Source organism: Aquarana catesbeiana, linkage group LG05 (assembly GCF_042186555.1).
Source record: "Aquarana catesbeiana isolate 2022-GZ linkage group LG05, ASM4218655v1, whole genome shotgun sequence".
NCBI lineage: Eukaryota > Metazoa > Chordata > Amphibia > Anura > Ranidae > Aquarana > Aquarana catesbeiana.
The window spans coordinates 248,193,365-248,219,863 of NC_133328.1; the positions used below are offsets into that span (position 1 = coordinate 248,193,365).

Genomic DNA, 26,499 nt, shown 5'->3' on the forward strand with positions numbered 1-26,499 from the left:
GGGGAAGCTTGGGTGGTACAGAAGAGGTGGGTTGGATTGGAGCAGGAGCCTGGACCGTTGCAGAAGGACCAGGCAAGCAAGATTTAAGCATAGTACAAAGTTTATCTAACTTGGCGTCCAGGGAAGAAAAATGCTGTTCATGAGCTCCAATCAATTGTCCCTGACGTGAAATCGCCTTAACAATATCAGCAGGGTAGACTGCCATTGTGGCCTGTTTGTAATGTAAGGTACCTGTGATAGGTAGTGTCCGAAGTGGAGCTTGTGTGCTGAGGATTCAGGTGAAAACGTAGGCAGATCATGACGGCAACAGATCAAGCAAAGTGGTACATGATCGAATCCAGAAATTGGTCAGGCAGGCAGAGGTCATACACAAGCTGGTGGTGAAGTACAAAATCAGCAGGCTAGAGAGTAGTCAGGAATTCAGGCAGAAGTTCAAATGCTGTTTTTAGAGTCAAAAAACCGTCAAAACGCCCAGGAAGCTAGTCCAAACAAACAGGCACTGGGAGATAGGAAGTGCTGCTATTCATGGGCTGCTTTGATTGTGTATTGTCCACAGCTGGCAGCAGGTGGGGCTAATGAGTCCAAGGTAATGCATCAAACTAAGAACATAGCTATAACTCTAGAGCTCCTCTGTGGCACAAGAAGTAAGACTGCAGCTGTGGGACCAGGAAAACCCAGGTACATGACACATATACAGTTCATCCAAGATGATTTTCCATTTGCATAGCTGCAATAGTGAAAAATGCCATGCATGTATTCAATAATATGCACAGCCCAAGTCCTGTCACGTAGAAATTGGATCCCAATTGGGAAATAATAGTTTGTCAGGTGGCAAGGTGGTTAATGCAGCTATTGTAGGAATAATGGCTCCAGAGGTATATTTTAGGACATGCAAAAGATCCTACAAAAGATGCTCCCAGCCGTCAGGTAGACTTGCACTCTACCTACGCGTTTCACAATGGCAAAGTGGTGTAACCTTTGTCTTGAACTTCCAAGACGAAGCTACGCCACTTTGCCGTTGTGAAACGTGTTGACATCATCACGGTCACGTGACGCCGCTTACACGATCCCCCATTCAATGGGTATAGGAAGAGCGCAATTCTACCTGACGGCCGGGAGCATCCACAAACCCGTCTGTAACCATTGCGGCGCTCTCCGCGTCCACCGAACTAACACCTGATCACTGTTAGATATAAAGTAGCACTGTCTCTTCAACTGGCCAGGGACGGCCTGAGACATGTAGCGAGGACTTCAGATTCGGCGGCCGTGGAAAAGGAAAGGACTCATAGCACCGGCCTTGGGACTTGGGATCTTTTGCATGTCCTAAAAATATCTCTGGAGCCATTATTCCTACAATAGCTGCGTTATCCACCTTGCCACCTGACAAACTATTATTTCCCAATTGGAATCCAATTTCTCCGTGATAGGACTTGGGCTATGCATATTTTTGTATACATGCATGGCATTTTTCACTATTGCAGCTATGCAAACGGAAAATCATCTTGGATGAACTGTATATGTGTATACATCTTATGTTGAAACCTACCACCTCATGCTTTCCAAGAGCTAGCAGCCTGTCCCAAGTATACTGTGGGAGGCTTATGGTACATCATAAGCTCACTTAGGCAGTGGATGACACCTGAATATTTATTGAATAAAACATTTTTTGTATGGTATCTCCAGACCCTAGTATTGCCTTTGGCCGCCTCGGTAGCCGCTTTGTTTCATGGGACCTCCCCATCTGAGGGTTTTCCCAGCTTTTTTCTTTTTGTTCAGTATGCCTGGCTGCGGCAGCAACACCTCAATGGGTGAATGACACATGGTCCATATCAATCAATTATTTACATGTTAGAGTATTAGTGGACCCGTCACCTTCTTGTGTTTTTGTCTAAGTGATAAGGACTGACTGGAGAAAGTGCAGAGAAGGGCAACCAAACTGATAAGGAGGAGCTCAGCTATGGGAAAAGATTAGAGGAACTTAATTTATTTTCTCTTGAGAAGAGGAGATTAAGGGGGATATGATCAACATGTATAAATACAGTGCCTTGAAAAAGTATTAATACCCCTTGAAATGTTCCACATTTTGTCATGTTGCAACCAAAAACGTAAATGTATTTTATTGGGATTTTATGTGATAGACCAACACAAAGTGGCACATAATTGTGAAGTGGAAGGAAAATGATAAATGGTTTTCCAAATTCTTTACAAATATGTGAAAAGCGTGGCATGTGTTTGTATTTAGCCCCCCTGAGTCAATACTTTGTAGAACCACCTATTTCTGCAATTACAGCTGTAGCACCAATATTTAAAAAGGGCCCAAAATACATCCCTGGAAATTACAGACCAGTTAGCCTAACATCAATAATATGTAAACTCTTGGAGGGGATAAGGGACTATATATAAAATTTTAGTAATTTAGTGATTTCAATTGGTCAGGAGCGGTGAATTCACCGCTCCAAAGATGCGGCTTGCAGGAGTTTTTTTCTTCTCCTGCCAGTGCACCGCTTCAGTGTGAAAGCCCGAGGGCTTTCACACTGAACAAACAGTAGAGGCTGTTTTGGGTCGGTTTGCAGGCGGTATTTTTAGCGCAATAACGCCTGCAAACCACCCCAGTGTGAAAGGGCTCTAATAGTTGTTCTGTGGACTAAGTCTCCCACCTGAGCTGTGGATCTCTGCAGCTGCTCCAGAGTTACCATGGGCCTCTTGGCTGCTTCTCTGATTAATGCTCTGCTTGCCCGGCCTGTCAGTTTAGGTGGATGGCCATGTCTTGGTAGCTTTGCAGCTGTGCCATACGCTTTCCATTTTCGGATGATGGATTGAACAGTGCTCCGTGAGATGTTCAAAGCTTGGGATAATAGGATTTTTAAATACAGCTTACCTGTAAAATTCTTTTCTTGGGAATACCTCACGGGACACAGAGGCTTGGTAATTGCTTAGTGGGTTAGATAGTACCTTCAGGTGATTGGACACTGGTAACCCTAAATTCAACATGAGTTCCTCCCCTATAAAACCTCTCCCATATGGAGAGTACCTAAGTTTTGTAGCAAAGCAATAAGTACCCTAACGCATAATCCCGAAGAGGGGCGGGAGCTCTGTGTCCTGTGATGTATTCCCAAGAAAAGGATTTTACATGTAAGCTGTATTTAAAAATCCTATTTTCTTGTTCATACATCACAGGGCACAGAGGCTTGGTAATTAGTGGAATGTCCTAAAGCAATGCCCAAATTGAGGGGAGGGAGACACAGATCAGAAAATACATAGACCGCCAACGGACAAGAGGATCTATACTGCTGCCTGCAGCACACTGTGCCCCAAAGGCGGCATCCTCATGCCCTCTTACATCCACCTGATAGAATCTAGTGAATGTATGGACTGAAGACCAAGTTGCAAACTTGCAGATCTGAGCCATGGAGGCCTGGTGATGCACTGCCCATAAAGCACGAACCGCTCTAGTTGTGTGCCTTAACCTGAAAAGGAGGAATCTTCTTCTTTATGCCATAGGCCTGAATAATAACTTGCCATCTAGAAATAGTGGATTTTGATGCTGCCTGGCCCTTTCTGGGGTCTTCTGGCAGAATAAACAGACAATCAGTCTTTCGTATCTGAGCGGTTGCCTGCAGATAGATACTGACTGCTCTTACAACATCTAGAGAGTGTAACAACTCTTTTTCCGTGGACCGCGGATCTGGAAAAAAGGACGATAGGACCAAATTTTGATTCAGATGGAATCCTGAAACCACCTAAGGTAAAAAAAAGTCGGGTGAGGATGCAACACCACATTGTCTTTGTGAAAAATCCAATATGGCTCTTTACAAGAAAGAACTGCTAATTCTGATACCCTTCTAGCCGAGGAAATGGCTACCAAAAAGACCAGTTTCTTTGTCAGAAGAAATAAAGAAATATGGTGCAATGGTTCAAAGGGTTGTTCTTGCAAAACGGACAAAACCAAATTCAGATCCCATGGGCACACAGGAGGTTTGACTGGCGGATTCAAGTGCAGTGCCCCCTGAACAAAGGCCCGGACCAGGGAATGTGAGGCAAGTGGCTTTTGAAAGAAAACTGATAAAGCCGAGATCTGGACCTTGATAATGCTCAAAGCCAGCCTCATTTCAATGCCTAATTGAAGAAAAGCAAGAATCCTGCTAATGGCATACTTTCTAGGATGCCACCCCCTGGGTTCACACCAGGAAACATATGCCTTACAGATTTTGTAGTAGATGATCCTGGAGGCTGGCTTCCTAGCATTAACCAGAGTGAAAAGGACTGATTCCGAGAGCCCACGGCTTTTCAGAATGTGGGTCTCAGCAGCCAAACCATCAAATTCAGACTTCGTAAGGCAGGATGGAATATTGGACCTTGTGGGAGTAGATCTGGACGCAGCGACAGAACCCAAGGTCCTCCCACTGCCATCTTTACGATCTCTGCATACCAAGGTTGTCTGAGCCAAGTCGGGGCCACCAGAATGGCTGACTTTTGCTTCCTTTTTGACCCTCCGAAGGAACCGCGGAATTGGAGGAAAGGCATAGATCAGAGAGTACCAATCCCATGGAATCGTTAAGGCATCTGACCCTTGTGCTAGCAGATCCTTTGTTCTTGACACAAAGCTGTCCAGTTTTTTGTTTAACCTGGACGCCAACAGGTCTGCATCCGGGTACCCCAATTTTGACATATGGTCTGGAAAATGTCGGGGTGTAGAGACCATTCTCCTGGACACAGCTGCTGGCAGCTGAGAAAATCTGCCTGCCAATTTTCTACCCCTGCAATAAAGACTGCAGACAGGCAAGGAATATGCCTTTCTGCCCAGAAAAAAATGTGATTCACCTCCTTTTGGGCAACCGGGCTCCTGGTGCCTCCTTGGTGATTGATATAAACCAAAGCCGTATCATTGTTGGACTGTATCCGGACAGGATGACCCTGTAGTCTGAAAGTCCAGACCTTGAGGGCTAGACGAATTGCCCGAATTTCCAGAATGTTGATGGGCAAGAGCCTTTCGGCTCTAGACCATCTTCCCTGGGTTGAAGCTTCTTCCAGAACTGCTCCCCAGCCTATTAGGCTGGCATCTGTGGTTATGAGTTTCTACGTAACTGGGACAAAGGACTTTCCTTTTAGAAGATTCTTGGTCAGTAACCACCAATTGAGGCTCTGGCACACCCCTGGGGATAGGCACATTGGAAGATCCAAGGCTTGAACCCTCTTGTTCCAGGCAGAGAGGATGCTGCTTTGTAAAGGCCTAGAGTGAAACTGGGCGTAAGGGACAGCCTCGAAAGAGGCGACCATTTTCCCCAATAGTCTCATACATAGTCGATTGGAGGTCTCCTTGCTGTCACTACCCGGACCAAATCTTTTATGGCCCTAGCTTTTGATCTGCAAGGGCTGCAAGGAGGATGTCTCTAGATTGAGGACCCATCCTAGGTACGCTAAGTACTTTACCGTGCAGAGCACATTGTGGCTTGGGCGTGTTACGGACTGTTCTTTGAGTAGCAAATCATCCAGATAAGCTGTCAGTTATTCCCTGAGCCTTTAGATTTTCCAGGGGCGGGGCTAGAACTTTTGTGAACACTCGAGGAGCAGTAGCAAGACCAAAAGGAAGGGCCACAAATTGAAAGTGGCGCCGATCCACTGCAAACTTTAGGAATCTTTGGTGAGCGGGAAATATTGGCACATGCAAATATGCATCTTTGATGTCTATTGATGCCAGGAATTGTCCCCCCACGAAGGATGGAGACTACTGAGCAGATAGACTCCATGCGCAAAGGACGAATGCCTAGAATTTGATCAGGTCTTTTAGATCCAGAGTAGGTCTGATATCTCCGTTTGGTTTTGGAACCATAAAGAGGTTTGAGTAGAACCCTGAGTCTTGCTCTTCCAGGGCCACCTCTATAATTACCCCTTGGGATAACAGAGGTTCTAAGGCCAGAAGTAAGGGCCTTCTTTTTTCTGGATCCCTGGAGATTCTTGACCTTAGGGAATGAGATGGGGGAAGCTCCCGGAACTCTAGCTTGTAGCCCACAGACACCGTGGAGGCTACCCATCTGTCCTTAATCTCTTCCTGCCAGGCGCCTGCAAACTGTAGCAGCATTCCCCCCACTCGGCCGAGCAGGGGCGCCCCTTCATAGGAAAGCTTTGGGGTTCTGTTTACCAGATCTTGGACCCCAAGGTTTCTTTTGCCCTTGGGCTTGACTTTGGACCTTTCCCCTAGTATGTGATTGGGGAGGCCGTCGCCACTGCCTGGAGGATGAGGCTCCAGGGGCTGGGGACAGAGAATGTCTAAATGAAGGAATGTGGTTTTACCCCCTGTTAATCTTCTGGATATATTTGTCCAGATCATCCCCAAACAAGCGTTCTCCACGAAACAGGAACCCAGTTAAATATTTTTTGCATGAAGCCTCAGCTGTCCAATGTTTAAGCCAAAGGGACCTGCGCATGTGTGCCAGCAGGAGAGTGAGGCGAGATGCTTGCTGAGCAGAATCCATAATGGCATCAACGTCTGCATAAACCTCGGCCTCCTCAGTGGAAAGGAGGCGAAGTACCTGCTTCATTTGTTCCACTGGCACATGCCAATTGCTGCGACCATAGGCTGGACCACAGCGCCCGCCACAGAGAGAGGCTTTAAATAAAGTTACCAGCTTTTTGTCAGTTGGATCCTTAAACCCTTGAGCATTGTCCACAGGACGGATCAAGCTCTTCACACAAGAAACAGCCGCATCTATGGCTGGGACTCCCCATTTGTTGGTGAAACTTTCCTCCACCGGATAAAGCATAGAAAACCTTTTAGGAGAAAAAATTTATCTGGGTGACCCCAGTCCTCATACAACAATTCATTCAGTAAAGGATGAGTTGGGAAGGCGTACGCAGCCTGTGGGGATTTCCGGGACCCCAGGGAGAAAACAGGGGAAATGGCTGCCTCAGCAGAGAGCAATCTGTATGTGGAATGCACCAATTCAGTATAGTATTGCACCTGCACTTTGAGAGCCTGGGAGGTAGAAGAGAGCTTCTCCTCTTCCCCTGATTCGTCCGACTGCACCTGATCCCTATCCTCAGATAAGGATATTTCCTCATTATCAGAATGTTCATCTGATAGGGAACGCAAAGCAGAGGGAGGGGATCTACCCCTTTTTCTGCTATTTTTTAAGGAAGCTGTGACAAAGCAGCCTTCAAAGCATCTTCTGTGACATAAACAGGGACTGAAACATTGGGAGAGGCTGCAAAACCTGACAGGGGTACAGACTCATCCTGTGAGGCTGTCTCCAGCAGGAGGGGATGGTATCCTGCAGGCATGTCCAGAACCCATAGATGTAGGCAGTGATTTTCTGGTGCCTCTTTTACCTCCCCCTGAAGCCCTCTTACGAGAAGACCTAGTCCTAAGCTGCAAAGCGGAGGTACTAGTGTAAAGTGCAATCACTGTTGTGCTATAGTTTTACAATATAAACATTAGCTACAAACTGCACAACCTGATGCCGAGTAGGTGTCTTAGGTTTGCCTGGATCTGATCCACTGAGATGCTTACTGCCCACAGCCCTGCTTCCCACTGCTTACCGGAGCTCTGGCACCTTGGGCTTTAAAAAATGTCCGCTTTGCTCCTGCGCACTGGCACCACACGTGCACCGCAACCATGTCCACTCATTCACCGCTGATCCTGCCGCAAAACCGCACCCGTAGGACCATCATGGCAGCAGCCAGGGCAAAGGGGGGAGAAAGGAGTCCCCCTGAGGACTGCGTGGGATCCCCCCCTTTTCAGTTTATGTGGCAGAGCCTGCAGCGGAGGAGGTGAGCAGCTTCTTAGACCAGCTTCACTGAGCGTGTATCCTGGAAGGCATGCAAGTAAACACCAGGTATGTCTCTTACTCCCTCTAGTGGCGGAAACCAGGTAAGACATTCAAACTACTCACAGAAGATAAACTTTAGGATGGTCTTCACTTACCTTATCCCCGCCGCAGGAACTGCTAAGAACAGACAGATTCCAGCCTTCATGGTGGGTAGCGTTGTGCCAACCTTCAGGGTTCTGGGTTCCTACTCGCAGGATCCTCTTCCCTGGACCTGTAGAAGACTCTGCCAGGAACTTTTCGTGCCACTGTTATATTAGTACACCAAAGACTGGAGCCCAGACCTCCAAGGAGAGACATTACAGGCAAAACCTTGTTTCTTCTTATCATAAGGCCCGGGTACCATCCATCTTAGGTGTTTTAGTATTGGCCTGAGGTATGGTTCCGGTTGTATAGCTCCTAGGTCTTCACAGAGACCATAAAACAGAGCTTTCTTCTTAGCACATCTTCAATGTGACCAATCACCGTAGACACTGGCGAAAAAACTGAGGTACTCTCCATATGGGAAGGGTTATATAGGGGAGGAACTCATCTTGTAATTAGGGTTACCAGTGTCCAATCACCTGAAGGTACTATCTAACCCACTAAGTAATTACCAAGCCTCTGTGTCCCGTGATGTATGAACGGGAAATTATTTTATGACCTAACCCTGCTTCAAACTTCTCCAAAATGTTATTCCCTGACCTGTCTGGTGTGTTTCTTGGCCTTAATGATGCTATTTGTTCACTAAGGTTCTCTAACAAACCTCTGAGGGCTTCACAGAAAAGCTGTATTTATACTGAGATTAAATTACACACAAGTGGACTCTATTTACTAATTGGGTGACTTCTGAAGGCAATTGGTTCCACTAGATTTTAGTTAGGGGTATCAGAGTAAAGGGGGCTGAATACAAATGCACGCCACACTTTTCAGATATTTATTTGTGAAAAATTTGGAAAACCACTTATTTTCCTCCCATTTCACAATTATGTGCCACTTTGTGTTGGTCTATCACATAAAATCCCGATAAAACACATTTACGTTTTGTTTGTAACATGACAAAATGTGGAAAATTTTAAGGGGTATGAATACTTTTTCAAGGCACTGTATGTTGATATGTAATAAGAATATTCCTGCGCTACCCAATTGGAAAAAGAAAAGAAAACAAGAACTCAGAAAAATAGTAAAAACGCACGTATGCGACTGGACAGCTGCATGCACCGAAGCAAGGGTCAGACATAAGCCCAAAATCAAACTGAGGTATAGGGGGGGAGGTGCTGCGCTAACCAGAAGAAAGCTGTAAATCTCTGTCTGTGGTCAATTAATAAAATGACATAAAATCGCATAATAAATCGCATAAATAAGTGTTGACACTAAAAACATTCAAGTCTTAAAAATCAGCATCATGTGTATGTGAAAAAAAGTGCATAAAAAATCCTTTTCAGTTGGTATATACTAAATGACTAAAAAAATCGCATGTAAAATCGCATAAATAAGTGTTGACACTAAAAACATATAAATCTAGATAATCATGTGTAGGTGCACAAAGGGACATAAACACTACTTCATTTGAATAATTCTAAATAAAAATACATAGAATAAATCAGAAATAACCATCAAAAACATATCCTTATAAATGGTGCAAAACGTACAAAGTGCCAGTGCTTAAAGGTGATCTAGATATCGCAAATAAAACACATCAATCCAACGCAATATGGATAGTAAATAATATAAATAAATGTCCCAATAATAGTGATATAAAATATATTGTGCTGGCCTGCGAAACAAATGACCAATGACATGCCAGTAAGTGCAGCAAACTTAAAGTGCCAGTGTAAAAGTCATTGAAGGTGCAAAAGCAAGTTCTGATGTATTCAACAAAACAACAGTGGGGTGTCTGGGATGCAATTCACTCAGTGTCCTCTTCGTGCATAAAACACTAATGTAAGCAGTGGCCCCTTACCTAGCGGGGCTAGGTCAACCGCATGAATTGTAGCTAAAACGCCAGGTCCTGAGCCTCCATCGCGTCCCTATATCCACGCTTGCCGGTGTTGGGTTATCCTAATGGCAACTGATTACAAGTGGCTATGGTCCTATCAGGGGTCCTGGACCAGCGCGGATCCTAGCTCAGCCTCCACATCTCAGGTATGTATGTACAGGAATATGCAGGACAAAGGTACTTGATAGTGAAGTATGTCTTAACCAGGTAATGCTTTATTAAAAAACTTTAAGTAGATGTACTCACATAACAACAATGCAGAGCAAACCTCTCTCCTACGAGCAGCGAACTCGTTCTGTGTCTAGCAATGTGAAACAGCCTATTCCGTCCCTACGCGTGTCATCACCGATCACGTGACTTCTTCACTTGTAATCCGCTGCCATTAGGATAACCCAACACCGGCAAGCGTGGATATAGGGACGCGATGGAGGCTCAGGACCTGGCGTTTTAGCTACAATTCATGCGGTTGACCTAGCACCGCTAGGTAAGGGGCCACTGCTTACATTAGTGTTTTATGCACGAAGAGGACACTGAGTGAATTGCATCCCAGACACCCCACTGTTGTTTTGTTGAATACATCAGAACTTGCTTTTGCACCTTCAATGACTTTTACACTGGCACTTTAAGTTTGCTGCACTTACTGGCATGTCATTGGTCATTTGTTTCGCAGGCCAGCACAATATATTTTATATCACTATTATTGGGACATTTATTTATATTATTTACTATCCATATTGCGTTGGATTGATGTGTTTTATTTGCGATATCTAGATCACCTTTAAGCACTGGCACTTTGTACGTTTTGCACCATTTATAAGGATATGTTTTTGATGGTTATTTCTGATTTATTCTATGTATTTTTATTTAGAATTATTCACATGAAGTAGTGTTTATGTCCCTTTGTGCATCTACACATGATTATCTAGATTTATATGTTTTTAGTGTCAACACTTATTTATGCGATTTTACATGCAATTTTTTTGTCATTTAGTATATACCAACTGAAAAGGATTTTTTATGCACTTTTTTTCACATACACATGATGCTTATTATTAAGACTTGAATGTTTTTAGTGTCAACACTTATTTATGCGATTTATTATGCGATTTTATGTCATTTTATTAATTGACCACAGACAGAGATTTACAGCTTTCTTCTGGTTAGCGCAGCACCTCTCCCCCTATACCACTGTATGTTGATACCTATACAGTTTTTTTTTTAATGTCTCAATGAAGTTGTAACAGTGTATGCTGACACCTATAGATTGAAAGAATAAAAAATAAATTTAAAAAAGGGTTTTTAAGACTAACTATTGCCTTGATATAAAACTTACCAAAATTGTTTGGTCACTCGTTCTGTTAATGAAAATAATACATACATAATTTGGCTACAGGGCCATATAAAAGGTAATTTACAGTTAAACATCCCACTGACAAAGTTGGCTGTGTGCCCAGATTTTGTTTATAGGATTTGTTGAAATGTTTGAATGTACCTGTACCTCATGTTATTGATTGAACAGTTTACCCCGCCCTGTGTCTCTATGCAAACAAGGAGAGGGGATTGTCCCCAGGTGTGTGTGTGTGTGTGTGTGTGTGTGTGTGTGTATATATATGTGTAAATATATAATTTGTGTCTGGTCTTCAATAAAAGTCTTTATGCTTTTATCCATCCTACACTAAGTCCTGACCAGTGACTGGGTGGGCTGCGGGATCGGGTATTGTCCTGGCCCCGGGCAAGGACACTCTTACAGCGGACACGGGGGAGTACGGAGGTCCGTCACATTGGTGACCTCTAGCTATTGAATGAGGGGATTAAGAAGTGAATGGAACATCACTTCAACAAACTTAAAAGGACGACCCTCAAATATCTGGCGGAAGCTCAAGGCAGAATTGCCAGTAACAAGCCTAAAGCAGCACTCATCGCAGAGCTCATGGAAGACTATCAGGTGTGCACTGTATGGTCAGAAGTGGCGGATGTTTCTGACTTCCAAAAGGAGGTGCAGTGGTGATTAGCCCTGTATGGACCTTCCATATCGGTTGAGATTTCTTTGGTACTAGCAGAAACCACCCGGCTACGAGTCGTAAAGCTGCAGCAACGGCTGGGGGATCCACACCACCCAATGTCTTCGGGGTGGCCAATAAAAAGCTGCTGTACGCCGCCTTCAAAACCTTCTCTGAGGCAGATGGAGACATTGATGGGTTCCTACTGGATTTTGAGAGACAGTGCCACTTCCAGGGGATCACGGTTAGACTGGGTAACCATCCTGGTTAGTAAGTTGATGTGCCGAGCAGCCGAAGCATACAGGACAGTAGCTGAGGACTGTATGATCTACGATTGAGTCCAAGAACAGATACTGGCCTGTTATTCTTACTTTCAATATTTTTATTGAGTTTAAACAAAAAAATATAGATAATCAAAACATGAGAACTATAACATCGGTTGCCATAGGTAATATAACAGTGCAAAATCAGTGTAATATCATTAAAAAAAGGGGAAGATACATTTCTATTGCCGTGAATATAACACTGAATAACAAAGTGTTCCAGATGTCTCGAGTGGATCTAGCGTAGAGGGAATTTACAAATGAAACTTCTCCTTGCCACAAGGAGTATGCAAACAGGTAAAGTACACACCATATCAATTGAACAATTTAAAACCATACTTTTTGTCCATAACTAAAGGATAAGCCAGAAAGAAAGAACGTCAATGGGTATTGTGACTCCACTGCACAATATAGCTGCAGAGTCCAAACCCAAAAAGAGCAAGAGGCCTGCCCCCTAGACAAGGATTGAGTAAACCACTAGAGTCTCATAACCCCATCAAAAGTGATAACCTACTAATTATCCGGAGATTCCAGAAAAGGTACCAAAAACTCTAGGATAACTGTAGAGGATAAGGGTTTTGGGGAGGGATAGAGTGACGAAAAAAGGAGAAGAAAAAAGAGAAATACAAAGAAAAAGAGCGATACCTGTGCAGGAGGTCAGAATTAAATATCTAGATATAATGGAATAAATATACATACAGGATTAAAGGGCAACATTCATATAAGTAGCCCAGGGTTCCCAGGTCAGTTTAAATTTCTCAACAGCATTCCGAAGAATGCTTGTCATCTTCTTTTGAGACATCATCCAAGAGATTTTCCGCATTGCCATTTATAAATGAGATAGAAGGGATCTTCCAGGCCCGAACAATCGTAACTTTAGCCCAGAGTAGAATAAGCCTAATCAAAGCTTGGGTAAATTTGGACGTTTTAGCTATTCGTTGATTGAGAAGCTGTGCTGGGGTGCTGATACTCCAGTAATCTTGTGAATTAAATGAAAAATTTGATTCCAGAACCCTCTGGGGTACCCTCTTGGGTTTCTGGGGCACTGCCAAAAGATGTGCAGCAGTGAACCTGTATGCCCGCACTCTCTAAAACATAAAGTGGATACAGCCGGATATATTTTTGCAAGGCGAGTGGGTACCAACGGGATATGACTTTAAGGTTGGCTTCTATCAGTGATATATTATGCAGACCCTTAAAGGAACACATAAAACAAAGAAGTTTCCAGATCCCTTTCAAAATCAAGGTCTCGTTCCCATCCCAACATATAAGAGGTGGACTCTGCTTAGGCCCAGTAAATTAAAGAAATACCTCCTTTCATCTCCATGACATTAGCGCACCATTCTTTATAAGAGGTTACTGGGCTTGGCTTCGTAACCCAAATAGAGTGTAAAAAGTGAGAAATTTGGGTGGAGCAAATTTTTTCCCTGAAAGAGGCATCTCTAGTTTACTAATGCAGTAACTAAAAAAAAAATAGGACCTGAAGAGTTAATGAAATGTCTGATATGATATAGACCTTTTGTCTGTCCACCATTGAAATGCCGGTATGTCACTCCCTGGGGGGAAAGAGCGGGTTATGGAAAATATCTGGTAGCGGATGCCACGCTGAAGCGATTTTAGATAGCTTATGTAGGGAGTCGCATAAAGCTATCTAATGAGACAAAGTTGGGGAGAGTATAGGGGATCGGGATTTGGGGTCACTCCAAATGAGAGTCTGTAGTAAAGTAGGGGATCGATTGTCTCTCCGTAGCAACCAAGTCAGGTTTGACGCCTCTAGAGTATACAATAGAAATCTGAGCTAATTGAGCTGCCTGGTAGTACAACCAAAGATTGGGGAGTCCCAGACCCCCTGAGGCTTGGATCTATATAATATATGTTTAGAGAAACCGTGTCCTTTCTTACACACAAATCGGACTATAGACGATTGCAGTTTAGAGAGATGGGCCTTGATTACTGGGATGGGAAGGGAGCCAGCCAAACAAGTAAAGGATTCGGGGTAATAATGTAGTTTTGATTGCATAGACTCTGCCTAGCCTTGAAAGCCCTAGGGATGACCACTGATCCATAGATGAGGCCAAATTAATACCTAAGTAAGGGATTGATTTCTTTTTGAAAGAGAAATGGTCCCACAGACGAACCACCAGGGCAGAGAGGGATCGATGCATTAGGGGCCTCAGATTTAGACATTGATTTTGAGGCTGGAGACTTGGTCGAAATTGTGTAACAATTTGAGAATTTTAGGAGTTGAGGGGAGAGGTAATGAATAAGAGGATATCATCCGCAAAAAGAGTGTATGTTATGGTTAAACGGGGCACAACGGACGCTGTGCATATCAGGATGGTTTCCAATGTCTATAGCACAGGTCTCTATTGCTATAGCAAATATTAAAGGGGATAGTGGACACCCCTGTCTAGTCCCTCTAGCTATAAGTAAAGGTTCTAAATAAATGCCCTGCATCCTGACTCGAGCAGACGGGTGAGAATAGAAAGCTTCTAACACTGTCAAATTGGGGCCAAAGCCCCATCTGTTGAGGATAGAGAATAAAAAGGACCAGGAGACTGTGTCAAAAGCCTTCTGAAGGTCTAAGCATAGTAAGTAGCCCTCCTGGGAAGAACCCCCATCCCGACTTCATAGGAAAAATCACATCTAACACTCCCCTTATCTGGTCTGGGCCCTGCCTACCCGGTATAAAGTCCACCTGGTCTTTATGAATGTAATAACCTATGAAGGAGTCTAAGCTATTGGATAAGAGTTTTTAAGTCGTTATTGACCAGTGAGATAGGCCTGTAGTTTTCCACTTCACTATGATCTTTACCCGGTTTTGGGATAACTGAGATAAATGCCAGGTTGGTGGCAGGTTCCAGACGTTTAGCTTTCCTCAGAGTTAAAATATTGGACCATATAAGGAGAGTGTTTGCAAATGTCTTATAATAACAGGTAGAGAACCCGTCAAGCCCTGGGGCAGATTCAGTATGGAGTCCCTTGATAAAATCCAATAGCTCGGTGTCCGAAATAGGGCAGTCAAGAAGGGAGCGATGACTGTCTTTAAGAGGGGGAAGGGGGTCTCATTATCTTTACTGTACAGTTTGGAATAAAAAGAGTGGAAAGTTTCCATGATAGGATTGGTATTTTAAGTAATTTCACCCTTCAAAGACCTAATTTTAGGAATGGAGATCACACAGTGTTTAGGGGTCAGTTTGGTTGTGCATTTCGACCCTATTTTGTGTATAAAAACGGGCCTCCTGCCATCTTAAACTTTTTTCTGCTGCCGAGATGAGGGCTGGGTTCAGAGTCAGTCTAGCTGTGTTGAGTTTAGCTAACGTAGCAGAAGTGGAGTTTCGTTTGTGGGTTTTGCTGAGTGATTTAAACACCTTTTCGAGCTGGTCTATGTCCACCTAGCGCTCACGTTTTAATTGAGATGCTAATTGAATACTTTTTCCGCTGATCGCCGTATATGTGCTCCCCATAAAGAGCCCGGTGAGATGTCTTCCACGTCATTCAGCAGGAAGAACTCCCGCAGCTCCTTCTCTAACATGTTGCATCTAACCGGGTCACTTAGAAGGGATGTGTTAAGTCTCCAGGGGTGCGGGCCCTACAGAGAGGGGGGCCTTAATAAGTTTTAACAGAATTAGGGAATGTTCGGACCAAGCTATGTCTCGGATGGAAGCCTGCGATACTATACGGATGTCTTAAGGTGGGAAAAAAGTGTGTGAAGTCCCGTGAGGAAGGGTACAGCTCTCTCCAAATGTCTACAAGACCCAGAGAGTGTAAAAGCCAGGCTATACAGTAATGGCCAAAATTGTTGGCACCCCAGAAATTTTTCCAGAAAATCAAGTATTTCTCACAGAAAAGTATTGCAGTAACACATGTTTTGCTATACACATGTTTATTCCCTTTGTGTGTATTGGAACAAAACAAAAAGGGAGGAAAAAAAGCAAATTGGACATAATGTCACACAAAACTCCAAAAATGGGCTGGTCAAAATTCTTGGCACCCTTAACTTAATATTTGGTTGCACACCCTTTGGAAAAAATAACTGAAATCAGTCGCTTCCTATAACCATCAATAAGCTTCTTACACCTCTCACCCGGAATTTTGGACCACTCTTCCTTTGCAAACTGCTCCAGGTCTCTCTTATTGGAAGGGCGCCTTTTCCCAATAGGAATTTTAAGATCTCTCCACAGGTGTTCAATGGGATTTAGATCCGGACTCATTGCTGGCCACTTTAGAACTCTCCAGCGCTTTGTTGCCATCCATTTCTGGGTGCTTTTTGAGATATGTTTGGGGTCATTGTCCTGCTGGAAGACCCAAGATCTCGGACCCAAACCAGCTTTCTGACACTGGGCTCTACAGGGCGACCCAAAATCCTTTGGTAATCCTCAGATTTCATGATGCCTTGCACACATTCAAGGCACCCAGTGCCAGAGGCAGCAAAACATCATTGAACCTCCACCATATTTCACTGTAGGTACTGTGTTCTTTTCTTTGTAGGCCTCATTCCATTTTTTGGTAAACAGTAGAATGATGTGCTTTACCAAAAAGCTCTATCTTGATCTCATCTGTCCACAACACTTTTTCCCAGAAAGATTTTGGCTTACACAAGTACATTTTGGCAAACTGTAGTCTTGCTTTTTTACGTCTGTGTCAGCAGTGGGGTCCTCCTGGGTCTCCTGCCATAGCGTTTCATTTAAATGTTGACGAATAGTTTGTGCTCACACTGATGCTCCCTGAGCCTGCAGGACAGCTTGAATTTCTTTGGAACTTGTTTGGGGCTGCTTATCCACCATCCGGACTATCCTGCGTTGCAACCTTTCATCAGTTTTTCTCTTCCGTCCACACCCAGAGAGATTAGCTACAGTGCCATGGGTTGCAAACTTCTTGATAATGTTGCGCACTGTGGATAAAGGCAAATCTAGATCTCTGGAGATGGACTTGTAACCTTGAGATTGTTGATATTTTTCCACAATTTTGCTTCTCAAGTCCTCAGACAGTTCTCTTACAGTTCTCTTCTCCTCTTTCTGTTGTCCATGCTTAGTGTGGCACACAGAGACACAATGCAAAGTCTAAGTGAACTTCTCTCCTTTTTGTGTGCTTTCAGGTGTGATTTTTATATTTCCCACACCCGTTACTTGCTCCAGGTGAGTTTAAAGGAGCATCACATGCTTGAAACAACCTTCTTTATCCACAATTTTGAAAGGGTACCAAGAATTTTGACCAGCCCTTTTTTGGAGTTTTGTGTGACATTATGTCCAATTTGCTTTTTTTTCCTCCCTTTTTTTGTTTTGTTCCAATACACACAAAGGGAATAAACATGTGTATAGCAAAACGTGTTACTGCAATATTTTTCTGTGAGAAATACTTGATTTTCTGGAAAAGTTTCTGGGGTGCCAACAATTTCGGCCATGACTGTACGGAGGCTTTTCTTAGGGGGCCTTTTGAGCTGGGATGCCCCTGCTCCCATTTTGTCTAAGAGCTGGTCAAATGCAATATTGAAGTCCCCACCCATTACTAACCGACCCTCAAAGTGTGGGGAGAGTGTTTTTAGCATCTCTGAGAAAAATTTGGCCTGACCCTTATTCGGGGCGTAATATGAGATGAAAGTGTAGAGGCAGCCGTCAATATGTCCTTTGACCAGAATGTAGCGACCTTCCCGGTCCTTAATCATTTGGGAGTGAGAAAAGGAAACTTTTCTCACTCCCAATTGTAGCAGTCGGCGTTCACCCTCCTGGAAAGAATCAAAGCTGTATTTTTTTTTTTTTTTACGAAATTGAAACTGTAGACAGAATGGGAAAGATCACTAGTACTTCACATATTTTTGGGATAATGCCCCTAGGAGGGATTTAAGGGTCCTCCGGCCTTGGATAGTTGTGGGAGACAAGTGCGCAAATATTTTGGACTGGATTCCCCTGTATAGAGAGATTTTCGGAGTCCTGGGCCTTCCTCATAACTTTCTCCTTCACAGCATAGAAATGTGGTTTTACCACAATGTCTCTGGGGAGACCGTCCTGGCGAGGGGGTTGAAGAGTTCTGTGAGCTCTATCCAGCTCCAATCTGTGGTTTGGGATATCCGGAATAGGATCCTTAATGAGGGACTTAACTGACCCTTGGACATCCAGAATCGATTCAAGAAGACTCCTGATACGAAAATTATAACGTTGGCTTCTATTCTCTAGGTCCTCAATTTTAGACAAGGCTGTGTCCAGTTGTTCCTGTAGCGCAGGGATACGCAATTAGCGGACCTCCAGCTGTGGCAGAACTACAAGTCCCATGAGGCATAGCAAGACTCTGATAGCCACAAGCATGACACCCAGAAGCAGAGGCATGATGGGACTTGTAGTTTTGCACTAGCTGCTGGTTTGATAATTGCATCTCCCTGCTGTAGCGTTTGAATACAAACTGTTTTTGGTTCGCTCACAGGACTGTTTGGTCTACAGTCTGTCCAATAGCTTCTTTGCGTGTGCCAAGACTCTGTATATCCATTTTAATGCAGTTAGTTATTTGTTCTGCAGTTTGAGCCAAGCTGTTAGCCAGCATTTCAGAGAATTTAGCAAGGATCGGAGTGAGGTCTGGGAGCTGGCCTGGGATGAGGGGAGTAGCCTGTTGCATTACAGCAAGGCCTGCAGGGCTATAAGTCATTGGTGTGCCCAGCAGCTCATCAAAAGTTCTGCCCAGAAGTGATACAGTGGATGCAGGGGAGCCTGCGGGGAGGATAAGAGTACTTATTGGGGCGTCATGAGGTGCTAAAAGAGGATCTGCAATTAAGTCTGTATCATTCGAGTCTCCTCGTGGATGAATTGCGGCCACCATCTTGGATTGTCCCGGGGCCTGCTCTCCAAAGCTTAGCTGACGGGACACCTTTCTCCTTTGCTGTTCGCCCGACATATGAGAAGAGGCGCTGATGTGTCCAGAGTGCGGGCAGGTGGTGAGGGACGGGGCCCGATCTCAGTAGCTGACGTGGAGGCTGTTACTTGGCTGGAGCGGATCAGAGCTCCCGGATCAAACCGCCATCTCGGGAGCCGCCGCGCATGCGCCTTGGCCTGTTATTCTTTAACCCCAATGGCATATTGAATCAATTTCTGGAGTCTGAAAAAAGGGGATAAGGACTCCTACACTGAGTGGGATCATCGTCTACAGAATGCTTTGGGAAGTTGCGTTCAGGGCTGCCAGGCAAATAAGGTGGAGGAGATGCTCCAGCTTATTCTTCTGGAACAATTCTTTAATGGCGTTCCCAAGGAGGTTTGTGAGTGGTTGAGAGACTGACGCCCCCTAACCCTGCAGAAGGCAACTTCCCTGGCAGATGAATTCCAGGATGCCCAAAGGTGATCTGTGGCAGCACATAGCCCAGCAGCAGCCAGCTCGCCAAACCAACTGGTTGTGGCTCCTTCACCACCTATGGGGTGACCAGGGGGAGCTGTCCATCCCATGCCAGCAGCAGAATCCCGGCAAACGGGCCGAGAAGCTGCAATGTAACCAATTGGGCCATATGTGAGACCGGTGCCCTCAGAATTACAGTAGGGGTCCCCCATCACGGCATACCAGCAGTCTGGCCAGTGCTACAGCATACTGTGTGCATTGAGAAGACTCTACACCTTGCTGTTCCCCGTCTCGTAGTGACAGCGATGTAGGGGAGTAAGATTTTGGAATGCTGTATGAGGCCAATCCAGTACAGGCAGTGTCTGAGGACAATAGACAACATCACTGGCAGGTTGTACGGATTACCTGCTGAGGTACTATTGGGCAATGACCTGGGACTTTTGGCTTCTGTGTTTACCCCTACTGCGGAGATCAAAGTGCATCCAGTCACCAGCCAACTACAGGCACGGGAAGCAGCTTCATCCCACTCCATTGGGGCTCAGGTAAGACCCACTAACTCTGACATTGACTCTGCCCTATCCATCCCAACTTGGGACTCGCCAAAAGATTTTGAACGGGAGACCTTATAGGACCCTACCCTCGCCCCATATAGACAGAAAGCCGGGACAGATCTGGGATGTGTGGGGGACGTTAGGTTTGAATGGGACTGGGGGAGGCTCTATAGGATTATAGGGGGTGCAGGGAGGGGAGTGACCCAGATTCCTCAATGACAGCTGGTTGTGCCTAGAAAATACCGACATAATCTATTACAGATTGGGCACGATATCCCTCTTGCTGGTCATCTGGGGCACAGGCAAACACTACACCGCCTGACTTAGAACCTCTGACCGTGACTTTCTGGAGAGGGGTGTCAGAGTAGGGAAGAACGGGAACAATGCTTGGCCTACCCTTAGGCCCCTACCCTCCCAATCGGATAGTGGTGCATATAATAGGGCCCCTAACTACGCCTAGTCCTATGGGTGAAAAGTATATTCTGACCGTAGTGGACTATGCCACCCGATATCCAGAGGCTGTTGCTCTGGGAAATATTCATGACGAGACCGTGGCTGGTGCCCTACTTCAGATATTCACCATAGTGAGTTTCCCACAGGAAATTCTGCTTGATAGAGGGAGGCAGTTCACAGCTGAACTTACCCAGCAGTTGTGGGAGTTGTGTGGAATTAAGCTCCTTTATGGCTCCTTGTATCACCCACAAACCAAGGGGCTTTGCGAAAGGTTCAGTAGCACCCTGAAGCAGATGCTTTGAACGTTTGCCTTGACATGTAAGGACCGGGAAAGTCACCTTCCCCATTTACTTTTTGCATACCAGGAGGTACCCCAGAAGGCTAAAGGTTTTTCTCTCTTCGAGCTGCTTAATGGTAGGTAGGTACGGGGACTCCTAGACTTGCTTCAGGAGCACTGGGAGGGTACCTTGGTTGAGGAAGGAACCTCTATTGTGGCTTATGTCCTGGAATTACGGGACCGCCTTCAGAGATGGACTGCCACTGTGTAGGACAGTCTGCGAGCAGCTCAAGGGAAGCAGAAAACGTGGCATGACCAGTCAGCTAGAGAGAATGCAATTTTAGCCTAGGGCACTGAAACCGGTTAAGCAGAACAAGCTCCAGGCCTCATGGCAAGGACCTTATAAGATTGTAGAACAGCTCTGCGATACCACCTATAGTCGCCCAATGTTCAGATGAAAGGATCAAAAGAACCTTTTCATGGGAACATGTTGAAACCATATCAGGAAACAGCGAAAGCAGTTGCCACCATGTGCGCCCCAGAGGAGAGAGAGAATCTTCTATCCCCGGGACTGCCCGGGATATGAAGTCTGAACCAGGGATAGTTGAGTAGCAGTTAGGAGAAGGGTTGGGCCCGCAACTCCATGAACAGGCCCAGCAGCTGCTCCATGAGCGCCCGGGTTATGTTCTCGTCCCGTTCAGGCTATACTTCAGTAGCCATACATCAGGTCGACATGCCGGGGCAAGCCCCCTTGAGGCAAACGACATCGCATCCCAGATGCTGTACGAGAGAGGATGCGGAAAGAAATATGGAATATGGTGGATCTTGGTCATAGAGCCTTCAGAAAGCCCTTGGGCCTCTCCAGGGGTTTTAGTCACTACCAGATTCTGTGTGGACTGTAGGCGTCTAAATGACTGGACTGTGACTGACGCCTTTCCCATGCCCCGTTTGGAGGAACCCTTATGGGCCGTACACACGATGGGATTTTCCGACAACAAATGTTGGATGTGAGCTTGTCGTAAAATCCGACCCTGTGTAGGCTCCATAGAACATTTGTTGGAATTTCCGCCACAAATGTTTGAGAGCAGGTTCTCAAATTTTTTCGACAACAAGACTTGTTGTCGGAAATTCCGAGCGTGTGTACACAATTCCAACGCACAAAAGTCCACGCATGCTCGGAATCAAGCTGAAGAGCCGCACTGGCTATTGAACTTCATTTTTCTCGGCTCGTCGTACATCACCGCGTTCTTGACGTTCTGAATTTCCGACAACATTTGTGTGACTGTGTGTATGCAAGACAAGTTTGAGCCAGCATCCTTCGGAAAAAAATCCACGGTTTTGTTGTTAGAAAATCTTGTGTACATAGCATTAGACAAAATTGCCCAGGGACGCTTCTTCGCTACTATTGATCTTTGCAAGGGCTATTTGCAAATCCCCCTCAAACCAGAGGCCATCCTTTACTCTCCATTTATCACTCCCTTTGGCCTGTTACAGTTTAGGGTCATGCCATGGCCTACGCCACGTACTAAGACTCAAGTGCTAGCCTTTCTGGGTCCCGCCGGGTACTATCGTCCCTATTTTCTAGCGCCATTGCCAAGCCCTTGACTGACCTGACTTTGTTAGGGTCTTCCCCGACAAGTCCTGTGGTCCCCGGAGTGTGAGGCAGCTTTCCAAAAACTCAAACAAGTGCTGATCCAGACACCGGTATTAGCCACATCTGACCCGTCCATAAAGATGCATCCATGTTTGTGTTCGGAGCAGTCCTGAGTCGAGTTGGAGAAGCCTGGAATGACCATCCGGTGGCTTATATCAGCCATGAGCTTTTACCTCGAAGTTGCCTATGCTACGGTAGAAAAATAATGTTTGGCTTTACGGAAGTTTCAACCCTAGCTCTATAGCAGATTCTTTACCATCCTTACAAATCACAATCCGTTGGTTTGGCTAAACCGAGGATCGGGAGATAACGGACAGCTGCTGCGGTGGATCTTGACACTGCAAGCCGTTCAGCTTTACAATTCAATATCGTCAAGGTAAACAGAACGCCAATGCAGATGACTTGCATCGGCAAACAGACAGAACCCTGAACATGACTATGTGGACATCCCCAAGCGGATTTGTTAGAATCACACTGCGTCTTCCTACCGTGAGACATGAGGGAGAATTGTGACAGTACCAGTCCCATTTAGCATCTGTCCCAACTCCCTTTTCTTTACTGGGATACCAGCCTCCTGAACTAACCATAATTTTTTTCTTTTCTTTTTACATACAATCAATTTTAAGTCTGGTACAACATGCATTCATGGACAAATTGAGGTGTGTTTAAAAAAGGTTTGATAAAGTCTGTTTAATTCACATTTGACACCTGTAATGTTTTCCATTTGCAGCTCCTGTTTGATTTTCTTGCATTTAAAAATGACATCAGCTTTTGGAAGAAGAAGAAAAATATGGTTGGGATGTCAACAAAAGCAGGTATGCTGTTTACAGATTCCGTTGTGTCAATACATATGTAAAGTATACAACCCCTGGCAAAAATTATGGAATCACCAGTCCCTGAGGATGTTCCTTCAGTTGTTTATTGTTGTAGAAAAAAAGCAGATCACAGACACTGCCAAAAACTAAAGGCATTTCAAATGGCAACTTTCTGGCTTTAAGAAACACTAAAAGAAATCAAGAAAAATAATTGTGGTGGCCAGTAACAGTTAGATTTATAGAACAAGCACAGGAAATAAATTATGGAATCGCTCAACTCTGAGGAAAAAATTATGGAATCATGAAAAACAAACAAACAAAATAACACTCCAACACATCACTAGTACTTTGTTGCACCACCTCTGGCTTTTATAACTGCTTGCAGTCTCTGAGGCATTGACTTAATGAGTGATAAACAGTACTCTTCATCAATCTGCCTCCAGCCTTCTCTGATTGCTGTTGCCAAATCATCTTTGCAGGTTGGAGCCTTGTCATGGACCATTTTCTTAAACTTCCACCACAAATTTTCAATTGGATTGAGATACGGACTGTTTACAGGCCATGACATTGACCTTATGTGTCTTTCTTCAAGGAATTTTTTCACAGTTTTTGCTCTATGGCAAGATGCATTATCATCTTGATAAATGATTTCATCATCCCCAAACATCCTTTCAATAGATGGGATAAGAAAAGTGTCCAAAATTGTAAACCTGTGCATTTATTGAACATTTAATGACGGCCATCTCCCCAGTGCCTTTACCTGACATGAAGCCCCATATCATAATTGACTGTGGAAATTTGCATGTTTTCTTCAGACAGTCGTCTGCATAAATCTCATTGGAACGGCACCAAACAAAAGTTCCAGCATCATCACCTTGCCCAATGCAAATTCGAGATTCATCACTGAATATGACTTTCATCCAATCATCCACAGTCCACGATTGCCTTTCCTTAGCCCATTGTAACCTTATTTTTTTGTGTTTAGGTGTTAGAGATGGCTTTCTTTTAGCTTTTCTGTATGTAAATCCCATTTCCTTTAGGCAGTTTCTTACAGTTCGGTCACAGATGTTGACTCCAGTTTCCTCCCATTTGTTCCTCATTTGTTTTGTTGTACATTTTCTGTTTGCAAGATATATTGCTTTAAGTTTTCTGTCTTGACGCTTTGATGTCTTCCTTGGTCTACCAGTATGCTTGCCTTAAACCACCTTCCCATGTTGTTTGTATTTGGTCCATGTTTTAGACACAGCCGACTGTGAACAACCAACATCTTGTGCAACACTGCGTGATGATTTACCCTCTTTACCTACATACTAACAAGCAGATTTAATCTGCTGCAGGTGTTAGTGTTTGTAATGAAAATTTACAGGGTGATTCCATAATTTTTTCCTCAGAATTGAGTGATTCCATAATTTATTCCCTGTGCTTGTTCTATAAATCTAACTGTTACTGGCCACCACAATTATTTTTCTTGATTTCTTTTAGTGTTTCTTAAAGCCAGAAAGTTGCCATTTGAAATGCCTTTAGTTTTTGGCCATGTCTGTGATCTGCTTTTTTCTACAACAATAAACAACTGAAGGAATATCCTCAGGGACTGGTGATTCCATAATTTTTGCCAGGGGTTGTATGCCAAAGCTTTTGCTACTTAGTGGTTGTAAACCTTTACCTATACCCAGTGAAATGACTAGTCTCAGGTGACACAGAGATGAAACAAATCCTCCTACATAATACATAAGTCGTACCTGTTTGCAGCAGTTTGTCCTGTGCATATTTGTAAAAATCAAAGCTAAAAGATTTTTGACAGACTCAAAAAGCAGAGGGCGGAGAGCTGCAGTAGTTACACAGTGTACAAGAGCTGGGGCTGTCAATCACAGGCTAAGTGCTGGGATCTCCCTCCCCTTACTTCATTTTAGCTCTTGGTGTTAGAAGTGGCTCATGCTGATAACAAAGAAACTAGACGGCAGAGAGAAATTACATTTGGTGTTTTTGAGAGAGGCAAAATATACACTATTGAAATATGTGCTTGTTGAGATTTCATGTCTGAGGTTTACAATCAAAACAAAATAATGTTTTGGTGCTTTGACTGACACCTGTCTTCTAGTTGCAGCAGAGAGATCACTGTAGGAGCAATAAACAAAGACCAGAGTTTTAACTGGTTAACCACTTGCCCTGCGGAAGATTTACCCCCTTCATGAACAGGCCTTTTTTTGCGATACAGCATTGCAACGCTGTACCCAAATAAAATGTACGTCCTTTTTTTTTCCCTACAAATAGAGCTTTATTTTGGTGGTATTTGATCACCTCTGCAGTTTTTATTTTTTGGGACTGATTATTAGTCAGACTGATAACTAACAAAAAAGTAAAAGTAATTTGGTTAATTGTCCCCTAACTAGTTTTAGTATCTATGTAAAACTATCAGGTGTAAAAACTTTCAAACTTTGTAATAAAAAAAAAAATCCACCATTCAGAGCGTAGTCTCAGGAGGATGAATACGTGTTACTTCACACCATTGGATGCCTATTATCACCACTTCCTCCCAGAGCCCTTTCTTGCCACTCTTTTGCCATGAAGACTGATACAGGACAGTTGACACCTGGGTTACTGTGTATCCTTCTGTGGACAGGCTTACCCCATTTTCACACCCTATTTCATGAGTACCCCATTGGGGAGCACCCTTAATGTTAGCAGTGGCTGAAACCAGGCACAGGGTAACTGTGGCAAAAATTCAGACAAACATTCATTCTGCCGAAGGGTTGCAGAACATTCAGTCCACTGCTTGAATGACAAAGGACAATGTTTCCCTTGATTCTAGCTTTATTTTAGGCATGCAAAGGGCGACCTATCTGATCAAGACATATTTGCAACAATGGCAACAACTGTCAGAACTCCAAAAGCACCAGGCTTCTTTTCAATCCTCGTTTTCTGTTCCTGAGTGGGAAGTGGATACACCTGCTTTTAGGAGCAGTAGAAACTGAGGAGAATTAAAGGGATAGACAGTACTAGGGGAGGCTGTAGAAGATTTCCCACTCCTAGGCTCATATACACCTGATACAGTGGCTTCATGAAAAATGCTTGCCAATGTAGACATGCTTACTTCTGTAATCGAAAACCTCGCCATAGTTGCACTTGATTCTCGTATGTCTCATTATGCCACTCTAGGTTCTAAGAGGCCTGTATAGTCTGAAAATACATTTTCCATTCATAAACAAATAGAATAGACAGTTTGATAATTGGGGAACTTTGGAGAAAAAAATGTTTGTCTGCTCCGAGACTCATTGCTGAGCTATATCCGTTGAAAATTAATTCACAAAATA

General features: G+C 44.3%; 1 protein-coding gene across 1 annotated transcript in view; it reads left to right on the forward strand.

The window, feature by feature from the left end:
• Window positions 1–26,499, forward strand: part of CLPTM1L (CLPTM1 like) — a 232,071-nt gene that overhangs the window by 111,628 nt on the left and 93,944 nt on the right. Inside the window, exon 9 of the mRNA XM_073630688.1 lies at window positions 23,104–23,188. Coding sequence (XP_073486789.1) covers window positions 23,104–23,188 — 85 coding nt within the window. The remainder of the gene's footprint in view (window positions 1–23,103; window positions 23,189–26,499) is intronic.